Source organism: Arachis ipaensis, chromosome B9, assembly GCF_059453495.1.
Source record: "Arachis ipaensis isolate K30076 ecotype BB chromosome B9, ASM5945349v1, whole genome shotgun sequence".
Taxonomy (NCBI): Eukaryota; Viridiplantae; Streptophyta; class Magnoliopsida; order Fabales; family Fabaceae; genus Arachis; species Arachis ipaensis.
This window is the reverse complement of record NC_142444.1, coordinates 157904402-157923343: the sequence shown is the minus strand read 5'-3', so window position 1 is coordinate 157923343 and position 18942 is coordinate 157904402. Positions and strand designations below refer to the sequence as shown.

The 18942-nt window shown below is 37.4% G+C and overlaps 3 protein-coding genes across 3 annotated transcripts; 2 read left to right on the top strand and 1 right to left on the bottom strand.

Annotated features, from left to right (window-relative positions):
- Positions 1–332: 332 nt before the first annotated feature.
- Positions 333–3065, bottom strand: TIC21 (translocon at inner membrane of chloroplasts 21). The gene is made up of 4 exons (XM_016320968.3): positions 2665–3065; positions 2169–2426; positions 1637–1840; positions 333–743 (listed from the first exon to the last, which is right to left on the bottom strand). The coding sequence occupies exons 1-4, from the start codon at positions 2965–2967 to the stop codon at positions 630–632; spliced, it is 879 nt and encodes a 292-aa protein (XP_016176454.1). The 5' UTR covers positions 2968–3065; the 3' UTR covers positions 333–629.
- Positions 3066–9028: 5963 nt separating this feature from the next.
- Positions 9029–12486, top strand: LOC107618064 (receptor protein kinase-like protein At4g34220). The gene is made up of 2 exons (XM_016319997.3): positions 9029–11290; positions 11565–12486. The coding sequence occupies exons 1-2, from the start codon at positions 9649–9651 to the stop codon at positions 12263–12265; spliced, it is 2343 nt and encodes a 780-aa protein (XP_016175483.1). The 5' UTR covers positions 9029–9648; the 3' UTR covers positions 12266–12486.
- Positions 12487–13864: 1378 nt separating this feature from the next.
- LOC107619513 (carbohydrate esterase, putative (DUF303)) lies at positions 13865–15150 on the top strand. Its single transcript, XM_016321807.3, has 2 exons — positions 13865–14521; positions 14611–15150. The coding sequence occupies exons 1-2, from the start codon at positions 13943–13945 to the stop codon at positions 14806–14808; spliced, it is 777 nt and encodes a 258-aa protein (XP_016177293.1). The 5' UTR covers positions 13865–13942; the 3' UTR covers positions 14809–15150.
- Positions 15151–18942: the final 3792 nt, after the last annotated feature.

Genomic DNA, 18942 nt, shown 5'->3' with positions numbered 1-18942 from the left:
AACAAGTTCAACGGAAACCTTGTATATGAAGTAAAAGGACTGCTTCAGGATCAGCTATGTGAGAAGTGAAAAGCAGTTATTCTTCCTTCCTATACTGGTTTGGTTTGGATATTTTATTTTGCAATTTCTCCTCAAGGCTTTAATATATGCCAAGATCGACCAAATACCTTCATAAAACCCCATGTGAATACTTACTACTGAGCATGAACAGAAAAACGAATCCTGTAAAAATCTCGGATTATTTTTAAAAAGTGACAACTGCAAAAACTACGTCCAGAATCGACGCTAACAAGACAAACCTTGTTCCTCAAATAAACCTCTACATCCAGAGATAGGAGAAGCATGCTTATATTTTTTACGCACAAAAAAAAAATACAAATACCCAAGGATGGTACCGCAGGTCTAATGTACAATCATTTCTTACAAGTGTTAATTGGTGAGAAGCTTATTAGAAATATTGCTGGGATTTTACAAAACTTGGAACTACCAAATGCCTTATCAAGGCTGAGCATCGTCCATTAACAAAACAACTACTGCAAATGTGGGAACTCTTAAATTTTTTTCCCCTGTGCGTTTATCATACGGGAGTGATATTTATAGTTGACCATAATACTAATGTTGAGCACACCTTATGCAAACTTGGGAAATGGAGTTGCTTCTGACGGTGGTAATGTGACAGATCTCAACAACTCTAGTGAGAAAACTAGCCCAAGAAAATGAGAAAGAATGGTGTTGGCGGAAGCCTGTAAATCAAAGAAGGATAACAAACATTTCAATAACATTTACTCAGTCTCATAAGCTAAAGGTTTCTTTTAATTTCTTGATAATTCTCAAATAGCAGTGGCCATCAGATGTATCCAACTCAATATGAAGAAGTTGCTTGCAAAGAAAATTGGCATGGCTGATAATTTAGAATAAAAGGGAAAAATGCCAAAAATAAAAGAAAGAAATTTACTAACTGCAACGAAAATGCAGTTATGGAATATAATAAACCTACAGGCTACAGATACATGACAGTTAATAAGGTCCACTAAGACTTTCCAATTTTTCATTCACCACTAAGCAGCACACAGAAAGTTTCATACTGAGTGTTACAGATTTCTCAAGATAAGAAGTCGTTTGCAATTCATACACAGGCCCCCTACTATATTTTTATAATAGATAACTTCATAAGATGTTATTTATGCGACAAGAGATCTGTGGTTTCTGCTCTGAGTCCTATAATCCAAGTTCCACCAACCATAATCAATTCGTAAGTCCCACAAATTCTTAATGGGTTTGGGTTTGTCGTAAGAGTCAACAATTACATTTTGGGTTTTTTTTTTTTTTTAAGTTTAGAATAGCAAACCATGTTCAGAATGTGATTGTCTGTACTTAAAGAGATGGAATCCGAGTCTTAGCCGGGCATTATTCTTCATTTCTTTATATGCACAACTGTTTCTATCTGAATTACTAATGGAACATTTTTCTTTTCCTGGATGTTACACTAACAAAACTAGCCATTGGTTGTTGACATATTCTTCTCTCAAAACTTTCCAATTTCTTGGTATAACCTAGCTAAGACTCTCTGTCCTACATCAGACCAAAGATAATAAAAAAGGTTTCATCTACAGTAAGGAATCATAGTATGCTTTACCTGCACCAAAAATACATCCAAAGCAAGAACAGGGCTGTAGCCCGGAGATATTCCCTGATAATATGGGTTGGCAGAGGAAGTGAGAGCCTTTGCAACCAACAATCCAACAGTAGCTTGCATCCCAAGAATAGCAGCACCCATTCCCAAAAGGTTCACTACGATACCATTTTTCAAGCTTTTAATTACATCAGCACGAGGGGGAGCCTAAAACACCAGTGAAATTGTAAGCTACTATCAGTCATACACACATAAAAAAGATCCACATGAGATCAATAATGTTGATGTGGTTTTACAAAAACATCAAAGTCAGAGTCAATTATCTTGGTTTTTGATATCAGAATTATAAACAGAAAACGATTTCGCATTAAAACGATGAAGATGCTTGGGACAATCAGCATTTTCGTCTAACTGAGTAAGCTATTCTCAGAATTCAGAAATTATACACATTCGGAAGTGCATGAATCACATTAGAATTCAACATCATCTCAATCATTCATAATTCACACAATAAAAAATAACAATGATAATGCACCTTGGTTGGGTCGCTGGCAGTTCTTCTAAGCTTCTCAGAGAGCCGAATATAACCAAACGACCAAAACACAGAGATGAAAGCAGCCGCAATTCCACCGGCAGTTGCATAAAACGTAGCCGGCGACGTGACTTTTCCGGTGACAACAACTGAAAAGGAAAGTATAACTGCAGCCACCACGGTGCACACTAGCTGACCCCAAAACCCTAAGCTACCCAATCGCTTGAAGTACCTCGCAGTTTTCTCCAATCTCTTCGACACCTGCATAAGTGTTATCAACACGAAGCAACATTGCCTTGCCGTAAATGCATTTCGAATTGCATCAACTGAAACTACAATTTTAAAACCTAGAGATCGGAAGTCAACTCTACATTCGAATAATTTAGAGACACTGAGCTACGAAGCAGCTGGAAATTCTTCTGAAATTCAGAAATCTACATTCATTGGAACTTTAGAGAGAGAAATGCGGACGGCGATAAGAGAGAGAGAGAGAGAGTACCTGATCAAGTTTTGCTTTCTCTGATTCGTCGTTGGAGGGAGAATAAGCTTGAGAAACTTGAGAGGAAGCACTCACCACGATGAAGGGAAGCTTCCACGGACGGCGAGAAACCAAGGAACCGAACAAGGAAGACGAAGGTGCAAGTGAGGGAAGAGGCTTCAGAGAGAGTGAGGGAAGGAAATTCGCGCGGAGAATAGCTCGGGGAATCCGACAGGAGGAGATTGCGGAGGCTGAAAGCGGAACCGCGGCCGGCGCCACCGTGAACCCCCCGGAGTGTGTCGCCGGCGGAAGTAGCGTTTGCATTGCAGTTTGATTTCTGTAAAAGAAGAAGAGAATCTGTTTGGCTGCTCACTGGTCTTTCTCCGTCTTCTGCTTTCTCAGCTGCCAACAGTTTTAACTTTTGTAGCTCTGTCACCAAAAAAATAAAAATAGAGCTATTATTGGGCCTATTATTGGGCCCAAGACTGACGACTCAGTATTGATTGGGTTATTGGGCCTCCTTTACCACCAAGAATTAAAACTAGCCCAATATCCTTTCGTCCAAGAATACAAGATCCATGACCCAATAAAATAATTAAATAATTTATTAACGAATACACAAGAATTTAATCAGTTTACCAAACTCCATTCGAATAGGATTAATTGAGTTTCTTATGATTTGTAAAAGTGTTGTATCTACATGTGAATTATTAAGTATACAAGGTAAAGTGAAATTTATCCTCTGTGGAGGGAAGTATTTGTTTTCTTTAATTAAACAAACAAACATATGGTAGAACGGTTTACCATTATTCTTAAATACTGTTTTCAGTTTAGTGCCCAAAAAAATCTGTACATTATTCGATCCACAGGGTCACGTGACCAAGTCCTTTTACAAATACTTGGTCACTAAGGTTCTTTTGTCTTTTACCAAAAGAAAAATAAATTTTGCTTTTTGCATTTGTTTTGTTCATGCATATGCAAACATGTGATGAGGTACTATTGTCATTATTATGGACTTGATATAGTTATAATCAATTAAAACATAGGGATAAATATAATACGTGTATAATAGTTTATTGGCTATCATAACGGGCATTGTAGCATATACGGTGAAGAAAAAGAAGCAATACGATCTAAAAAAGAAAAGTAAAAAAAAGATGTTGAGTGGATTTAGATGTGAGGTACAGCTTGATAACCCTTTTAAACAACATTAAATCCTTTATCATAATAGATTGATACATACAAATTGAATAAAACCATCACTTTACCAGACAACTTTGAATAAAGCAAGTTCGACTTTTGAATTTTACTGCACCACTAGCCCCATGCTTATTTCCTTATTATATTATGTAGCTAATAAGATAATATATTTTACCATTTTTCTTACATGAACCGGCTAAAAGATATAAAGTTCCTCCTGTTTCTGTCGTTATTATTATTTAGTTTAAGTGGGACTTTATGCAAAGTTGCAAACTCTTGCTAATGCATACTTAAATATATACCTCATCAGTCACTAAATTTGGGATATTATTTAAGTATCATTGATAGTTATGCCTTGTGTTAATACTTTACTTTTTAAACATAATTCATCACATTATGTCTACTTCATGAATGAATTAAAGAGGTGGTTGTTGACTATGGTTATTAGAATCAGATCGAATTGATCGATTTGATTAATTTAATAAAAAATCATCCATCATATTTTGTTCAATTTAAAATAGAAAATTAGTTGCCAATACCAATCAACACATAAAAAATTAGTAAATCAGTCAAACTGATTTTTTTAATTGTTTAAAAGAATAAAATATAAAAATATTTTTTGAAAAGATATTTATTTTATATATAAATATATTATTTTATTATATTCAATTCAATTCTAATTAATAAATTTCGGTTAGACTTTTAAACATTTAAATTGGTTTGATTTTCAGAAATTTTAATACTTACTAAATCATAAATTTATCTATCTATAATATATAAAAGTTAATACCAACTCTTTATACAATGAATCTAAGTTATTTTTTCCTTTCTAATGATGTCATATCAGCAATTCTAATTACTTGATAAAAGATATAAATCAACTAATCTTTCTTTAGTAAAAAATTAAAAAAATAAAAAGTAAAAGCTCATACTTATTCTTATTCAATTAAAATATAAAATACTAATTAAATACAATAAATATATATATATACATTGGTAGTATCATAATAATAATTATAAAAAATTTCAATTACAAATATTCAAATTCCATAATTTATATACATAGTGTATAAAACTTAATTATTACTATATTTATTTGACTTGCTTTTTATTATTATTACTTCATTTCTTAATCTCTCATAAAGTCATACTAATTGTCAAAAATTCCTACAAACAAATTTAAATTTAACACATCTCTTTATTAAGTACATTTAAATATATTATAATTATAAAATTAATTTATAATTTTATATTACATTATTTTTTGTGTATTCGTCATCTTCATTTATTTTTGTTTCTAATCTTTTTTTGGATTATTTAAAAGCTAAAGTGAGAAGAGAAAGTATGAAAATTAAAGTAAATATAAAAATAAAAATAAAAATAACAAATAAAAATACAATTTTGTATAATTTTAATATAAAAAAATCTTTGTTTTTTTCTAAAATAAATAAATTTAAATTTCTAAAATAACAAATTATATTTCAATTTATATTATATTTTAGTTAAACAATTATATATGAAATTATATACGAATTATTAAATAAATATTATACAAAATAATTTTAATATATAACACTTTAAATTTAATATTAATTTATATATTATTTGATCAATTTCTAAACAATATAACACTTATTAAAATATATTATATAGTATATTTAATTTATTTCATTGGGCATGGCACAACAGACTCACTAGTTTATCTAATTTTCATATAAGAATGACATGCCAAAACTTAAGACAAAAAGTGTAGCATGTGCAGTTGTGAATAATCACGAAAGGAACTCTTATGGTATTGCATGGGATTCACCATAGAACACTCAAGCGAGAATCTCTCATTATCATCCACATGGTTCCAAGTGCATGCGCATCATCACCCTTTGCCTTTGACAATTACATTCTTTGCATCCAAACACTGTCTAACCCGCTAGAGTTTTGGTTTCTCTTTACTTCTTCGGGGAGCTTCGAATGATTGTTTTGTCACCATTTTTAGCCACCTTGGTTTCAACCATGTTAGAGCCTTTTCAAATACCTTATCAGAGGGACCATTAGTGCTTCAACTAATGGCCTTATTATCAGCAGTTTCGAAAGACCATTCAATGTTTTTTGTCTTCAATTGCATGAGTTTTCACAATCATGTCTCAAAAGAAACTCTTGAAAACAAACCATTAATTATGCTGCTTGTGACAGTTCCAAATTCTCTATCAGCAATTTGTTCTCCTAACTTCAGCTTAGAGAAAATATTATTTTAAAAAAATCCCACATGATTACCTTTTTACCATAGATTAGAGTTTTAATGCTAATTATATCAAGGACAAATGTTCTCACTCAATGTGTACTAAAAATATAAATCTTTTTTGTACATAATTAATTTTAAGAATGACCTACAAACATGGTCAAACAAGAGTCAAGTTCCTCCTAAAGGTATTGGGTAAAAAGGATGGAACTCAAAAGAACACTTTGAGGAGTTGAATTTCTCTTCAGTGAGAACTAAATTGGTGGAAGTGGATTGGTTGGATTTGGAGTATAAAGAGTATAATCTAGTTGAAAGAAAACCAAATTAAATGTCTATTCACTAATGTCACATGTCATGAGCTTTAGTTTAACTTGTGGAAATCAACTTCCTACCTTTTCGGTTGACAATACTTAAAGTGACGGGAATACCTAAAAATATTTTGGGCAAAAGGAGTAAATCAAATGTCAGACTATAACATTGGATAATAGATTTTCTCTTCATCATGGTTTTACACTATAAAAAAGACCTCAAGCCACCTCTTTAAGGCAGAGCTTCTTTTCTGAAAACCTTCACCTTCACCTTCACCTTCACCTTTACCTTCACCTTCACCTTCTTCTGAGACCTTTCTTATTTCTGAAGCTGAGAAGTTAGAAACCCATCTTTTTCTCTCCCCAAAAATTCTTATCGTTGTTCTTCATTTCATTCATCACCTTCACGAGTAAAAAACTGGTATTCGAGTGTTCCACCAAAACACTCGACAACCATTAACCAGCCATTGTCCACTTTAAACAAAGTTCATTCATCCTCTTGTGACATTAGTGGAGGTCTCAACACTTGTTCTCTACCTCTATTTCTCATTATTAGTTCTTGTATTGCTTATTCATCATTAATAGAAGTGTTTTCCTCACAAGTATACTTATCCTGAATCTCTCATCTTAACCATTATTTTTTACTTAATCTATTTTTCACGAAACTCACCCTAATCACTAGTTTTATGTTAAGTAGTGATTTATTAGTTAAGAATATAAAAAAATGTTGTTAAATTCTCCCATTTTGTTAATTTCATATTCTATTCTTCACACTTGTAACATTAACAAGTCATTTAATGGAATTATAATTACTTAACCAATAATGACTCATTTTTTTTCTAAATTCTCTTGCCCTGCCCTTAGTATTGGACAGTGTTTCATATCAGAAGAAAATGTGAAGACTCATGTGAAAGTTTTGTCCCTTTACAGAAACTGCAAGCACACTCATGATTCATGAATAAGATATTTATATTCACATGTATATATAATTAAAAAAATATATCTACAAATGTGTCTTATATTGTTAAGAGAACTATGTAACCTCGTGACTGTAATTAGAAAAATAGGGATAGGCTTTGGATTTTATGCTATATTGTGTTGAAAATTAGAATTATTTCCCACATTTTCCCAATTAAAAACTGGTGTGATCAGAAAGCAGTTAGACCTATATTTCTATGAGGTCAATAATTAATGACTTTTAAGGTAGGAGTTGGGATTATGTACGACATCGCGTGTGACAATGTTCAATGTCGATTATTTAGGAATCTGAGTGTGACAAGGTCTGTCACAATGAGCTTAAATTTGTAGTTGAATTCAATTAGCATCTTGTGAAGTCACAGAGCCACCTCTACATGGATGAATATTGATTGAATAATAATAATGATAATAATGGCCTATATAATCTGAGGTGATGGGTGAAATGTTTTCACCTCCAAATAGTTTACACTTTACACACCCGTGATCTGAAATGTTTGTTAAACTGTACATGCATGTGTCCAAAACTTCAAATGGTGTTGATTAGTGACTTTAGTGCTGAATATTTACAACTTATTTGTACTCACTAATAACCACTTTTGATGCCATTACCACCTTAGCCTATTTTTCTTAGGTCCACAGTTGTTGTATTTGATATTGATAGGAACTAAACGTAGATGATACCGCACTCAATATGCATGAGGCAAAGCGAAACAAAATAAGAGGCCCCCCATTTACTCCTTTCAAATTCTATGACTTCAATTTCTGTCCATATGCTCTTTTAAAAATTATATGAAATTATTTATTTTAAAATCTTAAACTATAAGAGAAAGTATATAAATGATTATATCTACGAAGAAGGATAGATATTCGGGAATCCAACATTTCATATGACTTGTATTTTGCTTGGAGTTGAATCACCAAACTGTTGTTGCAACTTTAGTTTGTTGTCTCTATTTTTTTTTTATATGCTGCAATTGTTCAAGGTTATTGACATCTTATTTTTAAATAATGTGCAACTCTATTACCTTTTATCACACTCAAAAAACAAGGACTTGGAGAAGTATAAAATTTGCATGATAGACATGTAAATAATGGCTTAAGGAAAAAATATCTTTTAAAAAAAATATAAATTACAGTTTTTCAAAAAAAGATATTTTTTTATTTTTTTAATATTTTATTTTTATTACTAGAAATTTGTCAAACACACTAAAAAATAAAAAAAATTATTAAAAAAAAAATCTTTTTTTATCAAAATAATAACGGCTAAACAAGCATTAAATAGACCTAATCCAACTCCCAAAAGTAAGAGTTTTCTCATCATGTTAACGTCTAAGTCATACAAATTTATATATATAAAAAAATATAACTATGTTACATGTATATTAAAATTAATCACCAAAGTTAATTATCAGTATAAAATACATATTAAAATATAAATACATATTGAAAATAAATTAAATCACATATATATTTATACACAAATATATTGGTCTCTTATTTTAGTGGATTTTGATGTATATATAGTACTTTTAAAAAAACTAATATAAAGGAGGATGTAAAGAATAATGTAAATGAATCACTTTCCTAAAAATCAAAGCAGTAATGATTAACTATTGATTTTCATTTCATTTTTTTTTTTTCGTGTATAGGTTATACCAAATTCACGGGGGGGAAGTGGTGGACTCTGCAATAAGTTATGGGCTCCAACTCACTCGGGTGTCCTTTAGTACCAAGTTAGATTCCTCTCTGCTCCATTTTTGCCAATTATGTCTAAGAAAAATTATAGTTTTCAATATGTGACAGAGAGAGAGAGAGAGAGCACAGCAGTACCAATTAACTCACTTTCTTAAAGACCTTTTATTAATCTTTACTTTGGTTAGGTTCAGTTCGTTAGATATCAACTACACAGAACAAGAGAATTATCTTAATTTTCTCTGCTGCCAGCCAACCACTTTCCTTCTACTGTTCTACAACTCAATCCAATCCCTCCTTTATTTTCTTAGTACAGAATTTAATCATTTTTTGATCTTCTTACAACCTCTTTTGTCTACCATACTCATAACATAACACAACACATCTTAGCTGCTCTCTACAGGGGTTTTTGTGTTAACTGAGTTAAAGTGATCATAGATTTGGTGAACAAAACAAACAGCTTGTAGTTGGTTACTATCTCCTCCTTCTTTTTTTCTTCTTTGTCTCTTGCACTTCACCCTTGGCTCCTGGAGCTCTTTTTCTACACTATGAACTTGTAGTTGCAAACATGTTGTGTTTTTTCAAGGAATCATGAACCTTACCTCTAACATTCTCCATTTGTGGTGGAGTGTCTCATCTTTCGTTGTTCTTCTTTTTCTTGTTGTGCTTCAATCATCAGTACTTGCTCTTAACTCTGACGGGATTCTCTTGCTTCACTTCAAGTACTCTATCCTCAGTGACCCTTTATCAGTCTTAGATACATGGAACTACGATGATGTAACTCCATGTTCATGGAATGGAATCACATGCACAGAAATTGGAACACCAGATACCCCGGATTTTCTGAGAGTCACAAGCTTGAACCTTCCCCATAGCCAGCTTCTTGGTTCCATTGCTGAAGAGCTAGGCATGATCCAATACCTACGCCACCTTGATCTCTCCCACAACCTCCTCAATGGTTCACTGCCAAATTCTATCTTCAACTCTTCACAGCTTCAAGTTCTTTCTCTCTCGAACAATGTCATCTCAGGAGAGTTAGCAGAGCTCGTTGACAAATTAACAAGCCTTCAAGTTCTCAATCTCTCTGACAATGCCTTTGGTGGTTCAATCCCAGAAACCCTGACTTCTTTGCAGAACCTAACAACTGTTTCACTCAAGAGTAACTACTTCTCAGGAAGGGTCCCAAGTGGTTTCAACTTCACCGAGGTTTTGGATCTTTCATCAAATCTGCTCAACGGTTCTCTCCCAAATGAGTTTGGTGGGGAAAACTTGAGGTACTTGAACCTCTCTTACAACAAGGTTTCAGGGACAATTCCACAAACATTTGCAAGGCATATTCCTGGAAACGCCACTATTGATCTCTCATTCAACAACCTCACAGGTCCAATACCAGATTCTTCTGCTTTACTCAACCAGAAAACCGAATCTCTATCTGGGAATGCTGATCTATGCGGGAAGCCTCTCAAGATTCTGTGTTCCATTCCTTCTACACTCTCTGATCCTCCAACCAATGCAACTACATCTTCACCTGCAATTGCAGCCATACCAAAAACAATCGACACAACACCACCAACAAACGCAACAGGAGGAAGCAATAACGTGTCACCGAGTGGCCTAAAACCTGCAACCATAGCCGCCATTGTTGTTGGAGATTTAGCTGGCATGGCCGTTCTTGCATTGATCATTCTCTTGGTCTACCAAAAGAGAAAGAAAAGGGATCCAAAACCAACCAACAACAGCGTAAACAAAGACGAAATAATCACCACAAAACAAAACCACGAGAATGACGCGAAAACAACATCATCACTCCCATGCTCATGCCTAACAATGAAAGAAGAAGCGACCTCATCAGAAGAATCAACAAGCTCAGAGAGTGAGCAGGAGAACTCAGAAAACAACAAGGTTGCGAAAGGAGGGAGTCTTGTGACGGTGGACGGAGAGACAAAGCTTGATCTGGAGAATCTCCTGAAGGCATCGGCGTATATATTGGGAAACAGTGGCGGCAGCAGCATAGTGTACAAGGCAGTTCTTGAAGATGGAAGAATCTTCGCCGTTCGAAGAATCGGTGAGTGTGGAATTGAGAGGATGAAGGACTTCGAGAACCAAGTAAGAGCCATTGCCAAGCTTCGCCACCCAAATTTGGTTAGGCTTCGCGCTTTCAGCTGGGCGAAAGACGAGAAGCTTCTAGTCTCCGACTACGTTTCTACTACCACCCTCGCTTCCATCGGTCCCAGTAAGTTCTAACACACTATTTGATATACGTTAGAATATAATTAGAATCGATTAGTATTATTTAGTATATCTGAATATTTATTGTAGGGGATTACGTCTTTATTATTATGATTTTTTTAGTATCTATAAATATCTTTTTATATTATTTCATTCTATATAATTTAAATATATTTAATAATACATAAATTTTTTTAATTTAATCTCTTATTTTTAATAATATATTTGACTAAATTATTATTTATTAATTTTTAATTAATTCATCTTTAATAATTTAGGAAGAGGAGGTTCATCATCACCCTTGAACTTGGGATTGGAAATTCGGTTAAAGATAGCAAAAGGGGTTGCGCGAGGGTTAGCGTTCATTCACGAGAAGAAACACGTGCATGGCAACATTAAACCCAGCAACATTTTGTTAAACTCTGAGATGGAACCAATCATCTGTGATTTTGGGCTAGACCGGCTCATCTTGAACCACCACAACATTAACCATAGAGCAAACGGTTCAGCTAGGAACTTACTTCAACAGCAGCAAGAAAGTGCAACCATTGGTTCAAGCCCCTATGCTGCAACAACAACAACAACAACAACAATGCTTGGAACATCATCATCCATTAGTGGGACTCCAATGGCGTATCAAGCACCAGAATCGCTTCAAAACATTAGGCCGAACCCCAAGTGGGACGTGTACTCGTTTGGAATGGTTCTACTTGAGCTTCTCAGTGGGAGGATTGTTTCAGACCGGGAGTTGGAGCAGTGGTTTGGAGTTGGACCGGGTTCGGTGGAAGAGGAGAAGAACCGGGTGTTGTTGAGGATGGCCGACGTGGCAATCAAGTCTGACGTGGCCAGAAGAGAGACTGCTATCTTGACATGCTTCAAGTTGGGGCTTAGTTGTACCTCAGTTGCCCCACACAAGAGACCCTCTATGAAAGAGGCTCTGCATATCTTGGACAAGATCCCTTCATCTGCTACAAATTAAACTCACTCTATTGTTAGCTTTTTTCCTCTGCTTTTGTTGACTTGATTAGCAGTATTAATTAGTTTATGGAGGGAAAGTGACGATGATTGTAACATTGACCACTGAATCGAATCGAATCAAATCCTTGTCTGTGTAATGTGCTTTTTCACGGAGACCAATGGTCGGTGTTGCTGACTATTAGTAATAAAGCTTACGCAGCAGATGCTGACTGTTTGGTCCTACATACATATATGGTTTGGTTATTATGACGGATTTATGTGTGAGGTTCGGTGCATCTGATTTCTGCTACACAAATGTTTGATGATGCGTGGATCCAAGTCTTTTTATAATGTGAACTCTGGAATCGCTACTTTTGTTTAAAGCTTTCCTAAAGTTTATAGTTTTATGCTGTTTAGATCATCATGCGTGCCTATTCGTAAATCAGAAACAACTATTTTAATAGATTTGAAAAGGATTAAGGATGGGAAAAGTTCTTTCTTTATTTATATATATTTTTTAAAAATTTATATTCATAAACTAAAATCAGTTAGTAATATATCCGTTCCGCTAAAAAATCAATTAGGACAGAAGCTAACTCTAGTCAATTAATTAAAAAACCTGTTTATTTAAAAAAATCCAACCCCCACAACTCTATTTTTTTAAATTTTAAAATCAGAAAAGAGAGAATTGGCTTATATTTTTGTTAGTTCTCTAATTTTTTTTAATATATTTATATATAAATATATAAAATTTAATTTATTTTTAATATATATTTATATTTTAATATATATTTTATATTAATAATTAATTTTAATAGTTAATTTTAGTATTTTCATTAATTTGATTCTATCGGGGTAAAGGACTTAAATTGAACATTCTTCATTTTGAGGCCCCTTTGTAGTTTCACCCTTGAAGACGAAAGCCCTTTATTATAAGAGAACTGCTGCATTTTAGGGTCCCGAAAATTTCATAAAAGAAGAAAGGTCTTTGCGGATCGTAACGTATATATTTCATTTTTCTAAGCATGTATACGGAAAAATAGTAAATGAAAGACCCTTTAGAGTTATAACTATAAGTCACGTTTACCTTCACCAGTACAAGGATCTTGCTTGATGGTTATAAATTATATTTAACATCCTTTACTTTGATGGGGACAAGTCAGCACGTTGCTGAACGCTGATGGCAAGTTGGTTAGTTTTGTTTGGACTATCCCATGATGTTTATTGTTGCAATGGGCTGGGCCGTTCTTTTCCTTGTGTTCTTGTGTACGTGATGATGATCCATGGCAGGAGTTTTGTGCAGGGGAGCGTAAAATATATATCTAATCCAGAGAGGAGATTCAGAAAATGTGCTCCGGCACCTTAAATTCAAAAAACGAAGAGACCAGTTGGCTAGTGAAGTATGTCATGAACGATTACCCATCTAATTGTTACTTATGATTGCCTCTTTATTGTAGTGATAACTTCTGCTAGTATATGAAGAACTCATTGGAGATCATTGTAATTGTGGAAGAACGGCCTATGATTTTCTTGGGTCTATACAATTGAATAAGTCCACCCACCAACAAAAAAGGACAACCATTAGGCCCACTCATTTAATTACTGACAGTTTCGTTATGGGTTTGACTTGTGTGCAAGGCAAGCTTCTGAACCTTCTTCATATTGGGTTAAGAACAAAACTTACACTCACAAGTAAGCAATGGAAGAATCCAATACAGATCCCAACCTCAACCCACGCAAAATGCACATCTTCATTCTATCCGGCCAGAGCAACATGGCCGGTCGCGGAGGCGTCATCAAGACCTACGACGACCACCACCACCGGACGATACAGCACTGGGACGGCGTCGTACCGCCGGAGTGCAGCTCTGACCCTTCCACCTACCGCCTCAGCGCCGCCCTCCGATGGGAACAAGCACATGAGCCCCTCCACGCCGACATCGACACCAAGAAAGCATGCGGGGTGGGTCCCGGCATGAGCTTCGCGAACGCTGTGCGGCGGCGCGTGGACTCTCCTTTGGGATTGGTGCCGTGCGCGGTGGGGGGCACGGCCATAAAGGAGTGGGCGCGTGGGGAAGAATTGTACGAGAACATGGTGAAGAGAGCGAAGGAGAGCGTGAAGGAAGATGATAAGAGCGAGATCAAAGCGTTGTTGTGGTACCAAGGAGAGAGCGACACGTCAAGTGAGGAAGACGCTGAGGGTTACAAGGTCAATATGGAGAATCTCATCCAAAACGTTCGTCAAGACCTTAATCTCCCTTCTCTTCCAATCATTCAGGTTTCGTAAATTCCCATCTTGCCCTTTTTTGTTGTAGAGTAGTGTGTCTGGCAAATAAAAATAGAAAATGATGCGGGCTTTGGATACAGGTTGCAATAGCTTCGGGATCTGAGTACATGGAGAAAGTGAGAGAGGCACAAAAGGCGATTGATATTTCGAATGTGATGTGCGTCGACGCCAAGGGATTGCAGTTGAAGGAAGATAATCTTCACCTAACTACAGAGGCTCAAGTTCAATTGGGTCAAATGCTTGCCGAGGCTTATCTTACACATTTTCATCCTTGTTGAAAGTTCAAAATTCAAATTCAGATCTTGTTTGTTTTGTCATTCTATGTTGGTGTGTGCTTGTGTTGGTCTGTTGGACTAATTTTCACTGTTTTAGTATCTCTCGTCTCTCAAATTTAGATCTAAATATCATATTAATACTAAGTCAGTCAATGAAGTACTACTAGGGGTGTCTATGGATCGGATCGTATCCGCATATGTGCGGTAAATATCCGCATCCGATTCGAAAATTGCGGATACGATCCGATCCGCAAATTGATCGGATCGCGGATATTTGCTCTACATTTGCAGATCCGCACTATAATAATTAAAAAATAAATAAATATATATATATGTTTGATATTATATTTACTTTTTTTTACCAAAGATAGGAGACTCGAACCCGCAACCTCTTAATTGAGTATGGGAAGACTATATCATTTGAGCTATAACTCATTGGCTTGGTATTATATTTACTTGTTTGTATGTTTTAGTTAGTAATTATTATTCATATATTGTATTATTTTATTTTTGTTATTTAGAGAGAGTTTGATTAAAAATATTTTAGGAATAAATAAATTTAAAAGTATGAAAGAAATATTTTTATCGAATTCTTTTACATAGAAATATGATTAAAAAGAGAAGTTTTAATCATGCGGATATATCCGATTCGGATCAGATCAAATCCGACACTAAAAAGTGCGGATACCATATTCGATCCGATCCGATGGAAATTGTGCGGATCGGATCAAATTTTCGGCCATATCCGATCCGATTCGCGAACACCCCTACGAAGTACTGAATTGGCTCACATTGAATACAAGACTAAATAACATTGTTTTGTTTTTACTTTAATTAAGTGTCAAAACAGTTTATTGACACATTTTATTCTGGTATTCAGCGTGAGTCAGCTCAATATTTTATTGAGTGACCTAATACTAAAAAGGTTTTAGAAACTAATATAGTGTCAGAGTTTGATTTCAAAGACTAATATAATAAATTTTATATTTAAGGAACTAAAATATGTTTTTAGAGGAGAAAAGGATAAATAGATTTTTGATCTTTTGGTCTATATATTTGTTCGGTAAGTCGGTTGCTGAACGGTTCGGGTTGTGATCCGGGATGATGATAGGGGCTCGTCAAGTCGTGGACTGCCGGTCAGCGGTGTGCGAGGTCCCGGGTACTTCGCGTGAGAGGGGGGTGCCACCTGCAAAGACACTCCGACGCTCTTGTCAGTAAGGTGTGCAGGCGGAAAGGGTGATAGAGTGTATTACGTACCTCTGGGGAAGAATAAATCTTCCCCTTATATATCGTCAGAGGTGGGCCCTGTGAAGGCAGGCCCACTATTCCCGAGACGTTTCCTTCACAGCTAAGGGTGAGCTGTTACGGACGCGTGTCCGGGTCGGTGACGGAGCGCCCTGCCCCCTGACCGTTCGGGTCGGGTGGAGCTCGGGTCGGCCCAAGCCAGCTGAAGGTTTGGGCCGGGCCGTAACAGTGCCCCCACGCGCCAGTGGTAGCCGTGAGGACTATTGGTGGCGTGTTTGTCTTCTTTCTCCACACGTCGTCAGATCGGCCGCCCGTGGGGGGAACGTGCCCCCTGCGCGCGTGTCTTTTGGTTACTAAGGTAACCGCTCATCGCTTCGTTCTCCGTGCTTAGCATTGAATGCTCATAATGGGTTGGGAAACCCCGCATGGAAAGACCATTTTGCCCCCAGTCTTTCACGCTTCCTGGGAGGCAGTTTTAAATAGTTTATCTCCCACTTTTCTTCTTTTTTACGCTCTTGCCTCTCCCATTTCCTTGCTATCTCCTTCTTCTTCTCTCAGAAGTTCCAGAGTGTCGCTGCAATTTCTACGAACATCTTCCTCTTGTCCTTCCAGTTTTTAACAAAATCCAGGTAATCCTCGAACCTTCCTCTTCTTCGTTCTGGCATTGTATGCTTGCTGTTTGTGTATGTTTGTTTTTGCTGCCTTATTTGGGTTTTGTTGCTACATGGCTTTCTGATGATAGGTAGAGTATTAGGGGAGGGGTACTATTCCAGGGTAGATTTTTAGGTGGCTTGCTTGGTTCATACTTGATTTTAACTGTTCAGTAGGACGAATCATAGCTTCTGGGTATTTTCCGGGCTCCCGATCTCATAGACTAACGGAATGGTACCCCGCTGTAGGTATGCCTCGCGTCGTCTCCCGGGCTTCCCCTTTCGCGGCGAGCTATGATCCGTACGCTTGGGTAACCTCGGATGTAAAGGATTCGCCAAACCAGATGGATCTGGCGGAGTTGACGGAGTTCCGGCAGGCCGGGTACTTGTGCGGGGGAACAGACGAAGAGGCCAATTATGAGACCTTCGTGCCTGCCCCCCATGAGCGGCTGTACGAGGTCAATCTTCATTCTCCCCGAATTGCCGACTGGATTTGGTTTTACAAATCCATGTTCACCCAGGTTGGGGTTCGCATTCCATTTTCCGAATTCCAGATGTCGCTCTTGAATCGGATATCCGTGTCTCCGTCACAGCTCCATCCGAACAGTTGGGCTTCCATCCGCTGTTTTGAGATGGTTTGCGAGTATCTCGAGCTGCCGGTGTCGGTGGATGTCTTCCTTTTCTTCTTCAACCTTACCAACCCTTCCAAACAAGGGAAGGCGAGGAAAGGGTTCCTTTCTTTCTGGTCTGCCCAGGGTAGGAGAATATTTGGTCTGTTCGAGGACTCCTACCATGGGTTTAAAGATAAGTTTTTCAAAGTCCGTCCCGTTAGAGGTCGCCATCCCTTTTGGTTATCCTTGGAGGGGGAGCGCCTCATCCCTACTTACTGGAGCTTTGGGGCGGGGTCGAATTCTTTTATTAAGGTAACATATAAGAGGATGTCCTCGGTAGATAAGCAAATAGCCGATGTGCTATTTGCTATTTTTGAAAAGAACCCTGTAAATCCTCATCTCCTTATGGGTGAACGGGAGGCCGCCAGGAGCTATATCCGTGAGTCGTCTTGTTTTCTATTTTTGTGTTGTTTATTATTGTTTGCTTTACACGATATAACGGTTGATGTGTTTGTTTGTTGCAGTGGAAATGTCTGCTACAGTGACGGGTCTCGAGAACCTGATGAAGACCTTCTTCGAAGAAAGCGATGACGAGAAAGCTGAGGAGAAGGATGCCGGAAAATCGGTTGGACCTTCTGGGAAGAAGGAGGACCAGACTGAGCCCCCTCTCCAGGATACCGATATGTCCGGTGTGAACCCAGAGGGGGCACAGGCTTCTCCCCCTCCCGAGGTCATCGTTGGCGGGCATTCGCCCTCTGCTCCTCAGGTAGATGACGATGTGGAACTCATCCACACCCCTAAGAGGCGGAGGGCGTCTTCGAGCCCAGAGGGGGCTCTTACCATCATGGAGAGGAATTTCGATGCCACAACTTTTATTGACTCGCAGCTGATCCCTGGGACAGAGGAGCATTTCCACGGGACCGACCTAGCCGGGCAGGCAAGATGGATGTATCGGACTTTGCTCTGGGGGGGCCGTGATAGCTCGAAAGGCTGAGTTCGAGTTGTCGAGAATGCAGGCCCTCCGGAGGAAGCTCGAGTCTTCTGTCAAAGCAAACAATGACTTCAAGGCGCAGGTTGAGCTGCTCCAGAGTCAGTTGTCTGAGATGGGGGAGAAGCTCAAGGCATCCGAGGAAAAGACGACATCTGCCGAGGAGAAACTGAAGGCTTCCGACGAGACGGTGGCCCGTTTAACTGAGCGAGAGATGACCTTGGAGAGCCAGCTGAACGCCGCCCAGGGGCGTGTGGCAGCCTTGGAAAAGAAGCGGGACCAAGCCGTGTCGTCGGCTAAAGCCGCTAGGGTTGAGGTCGAGGAGCTCAGGAAGAAGCTGAAAGCGACCAAAGAGCAAGGGAAGAATGCGATTTCTATGACTGAGGACGTCCTGAAGGCTCAGGTGAAGATCGTGGCACCAGACTTTGACACCTCGGCTATTGGGGTCTTCAAAATGGTCCAAGACGGCAAGATTGTCGACATGCCTAGGAAGTGACTTCTTATAACTTAAACATTTTGATGTAGATTTGTTGAACGTTTGTTGCGTGTTTTGTAATTTGATACTCCGTAACATTTATGTTAGGTTAGTCGTTTGGCCGAGTGGCCGTTACTATCTTTCGCCTTGCTCGTCGTATTATTTTTG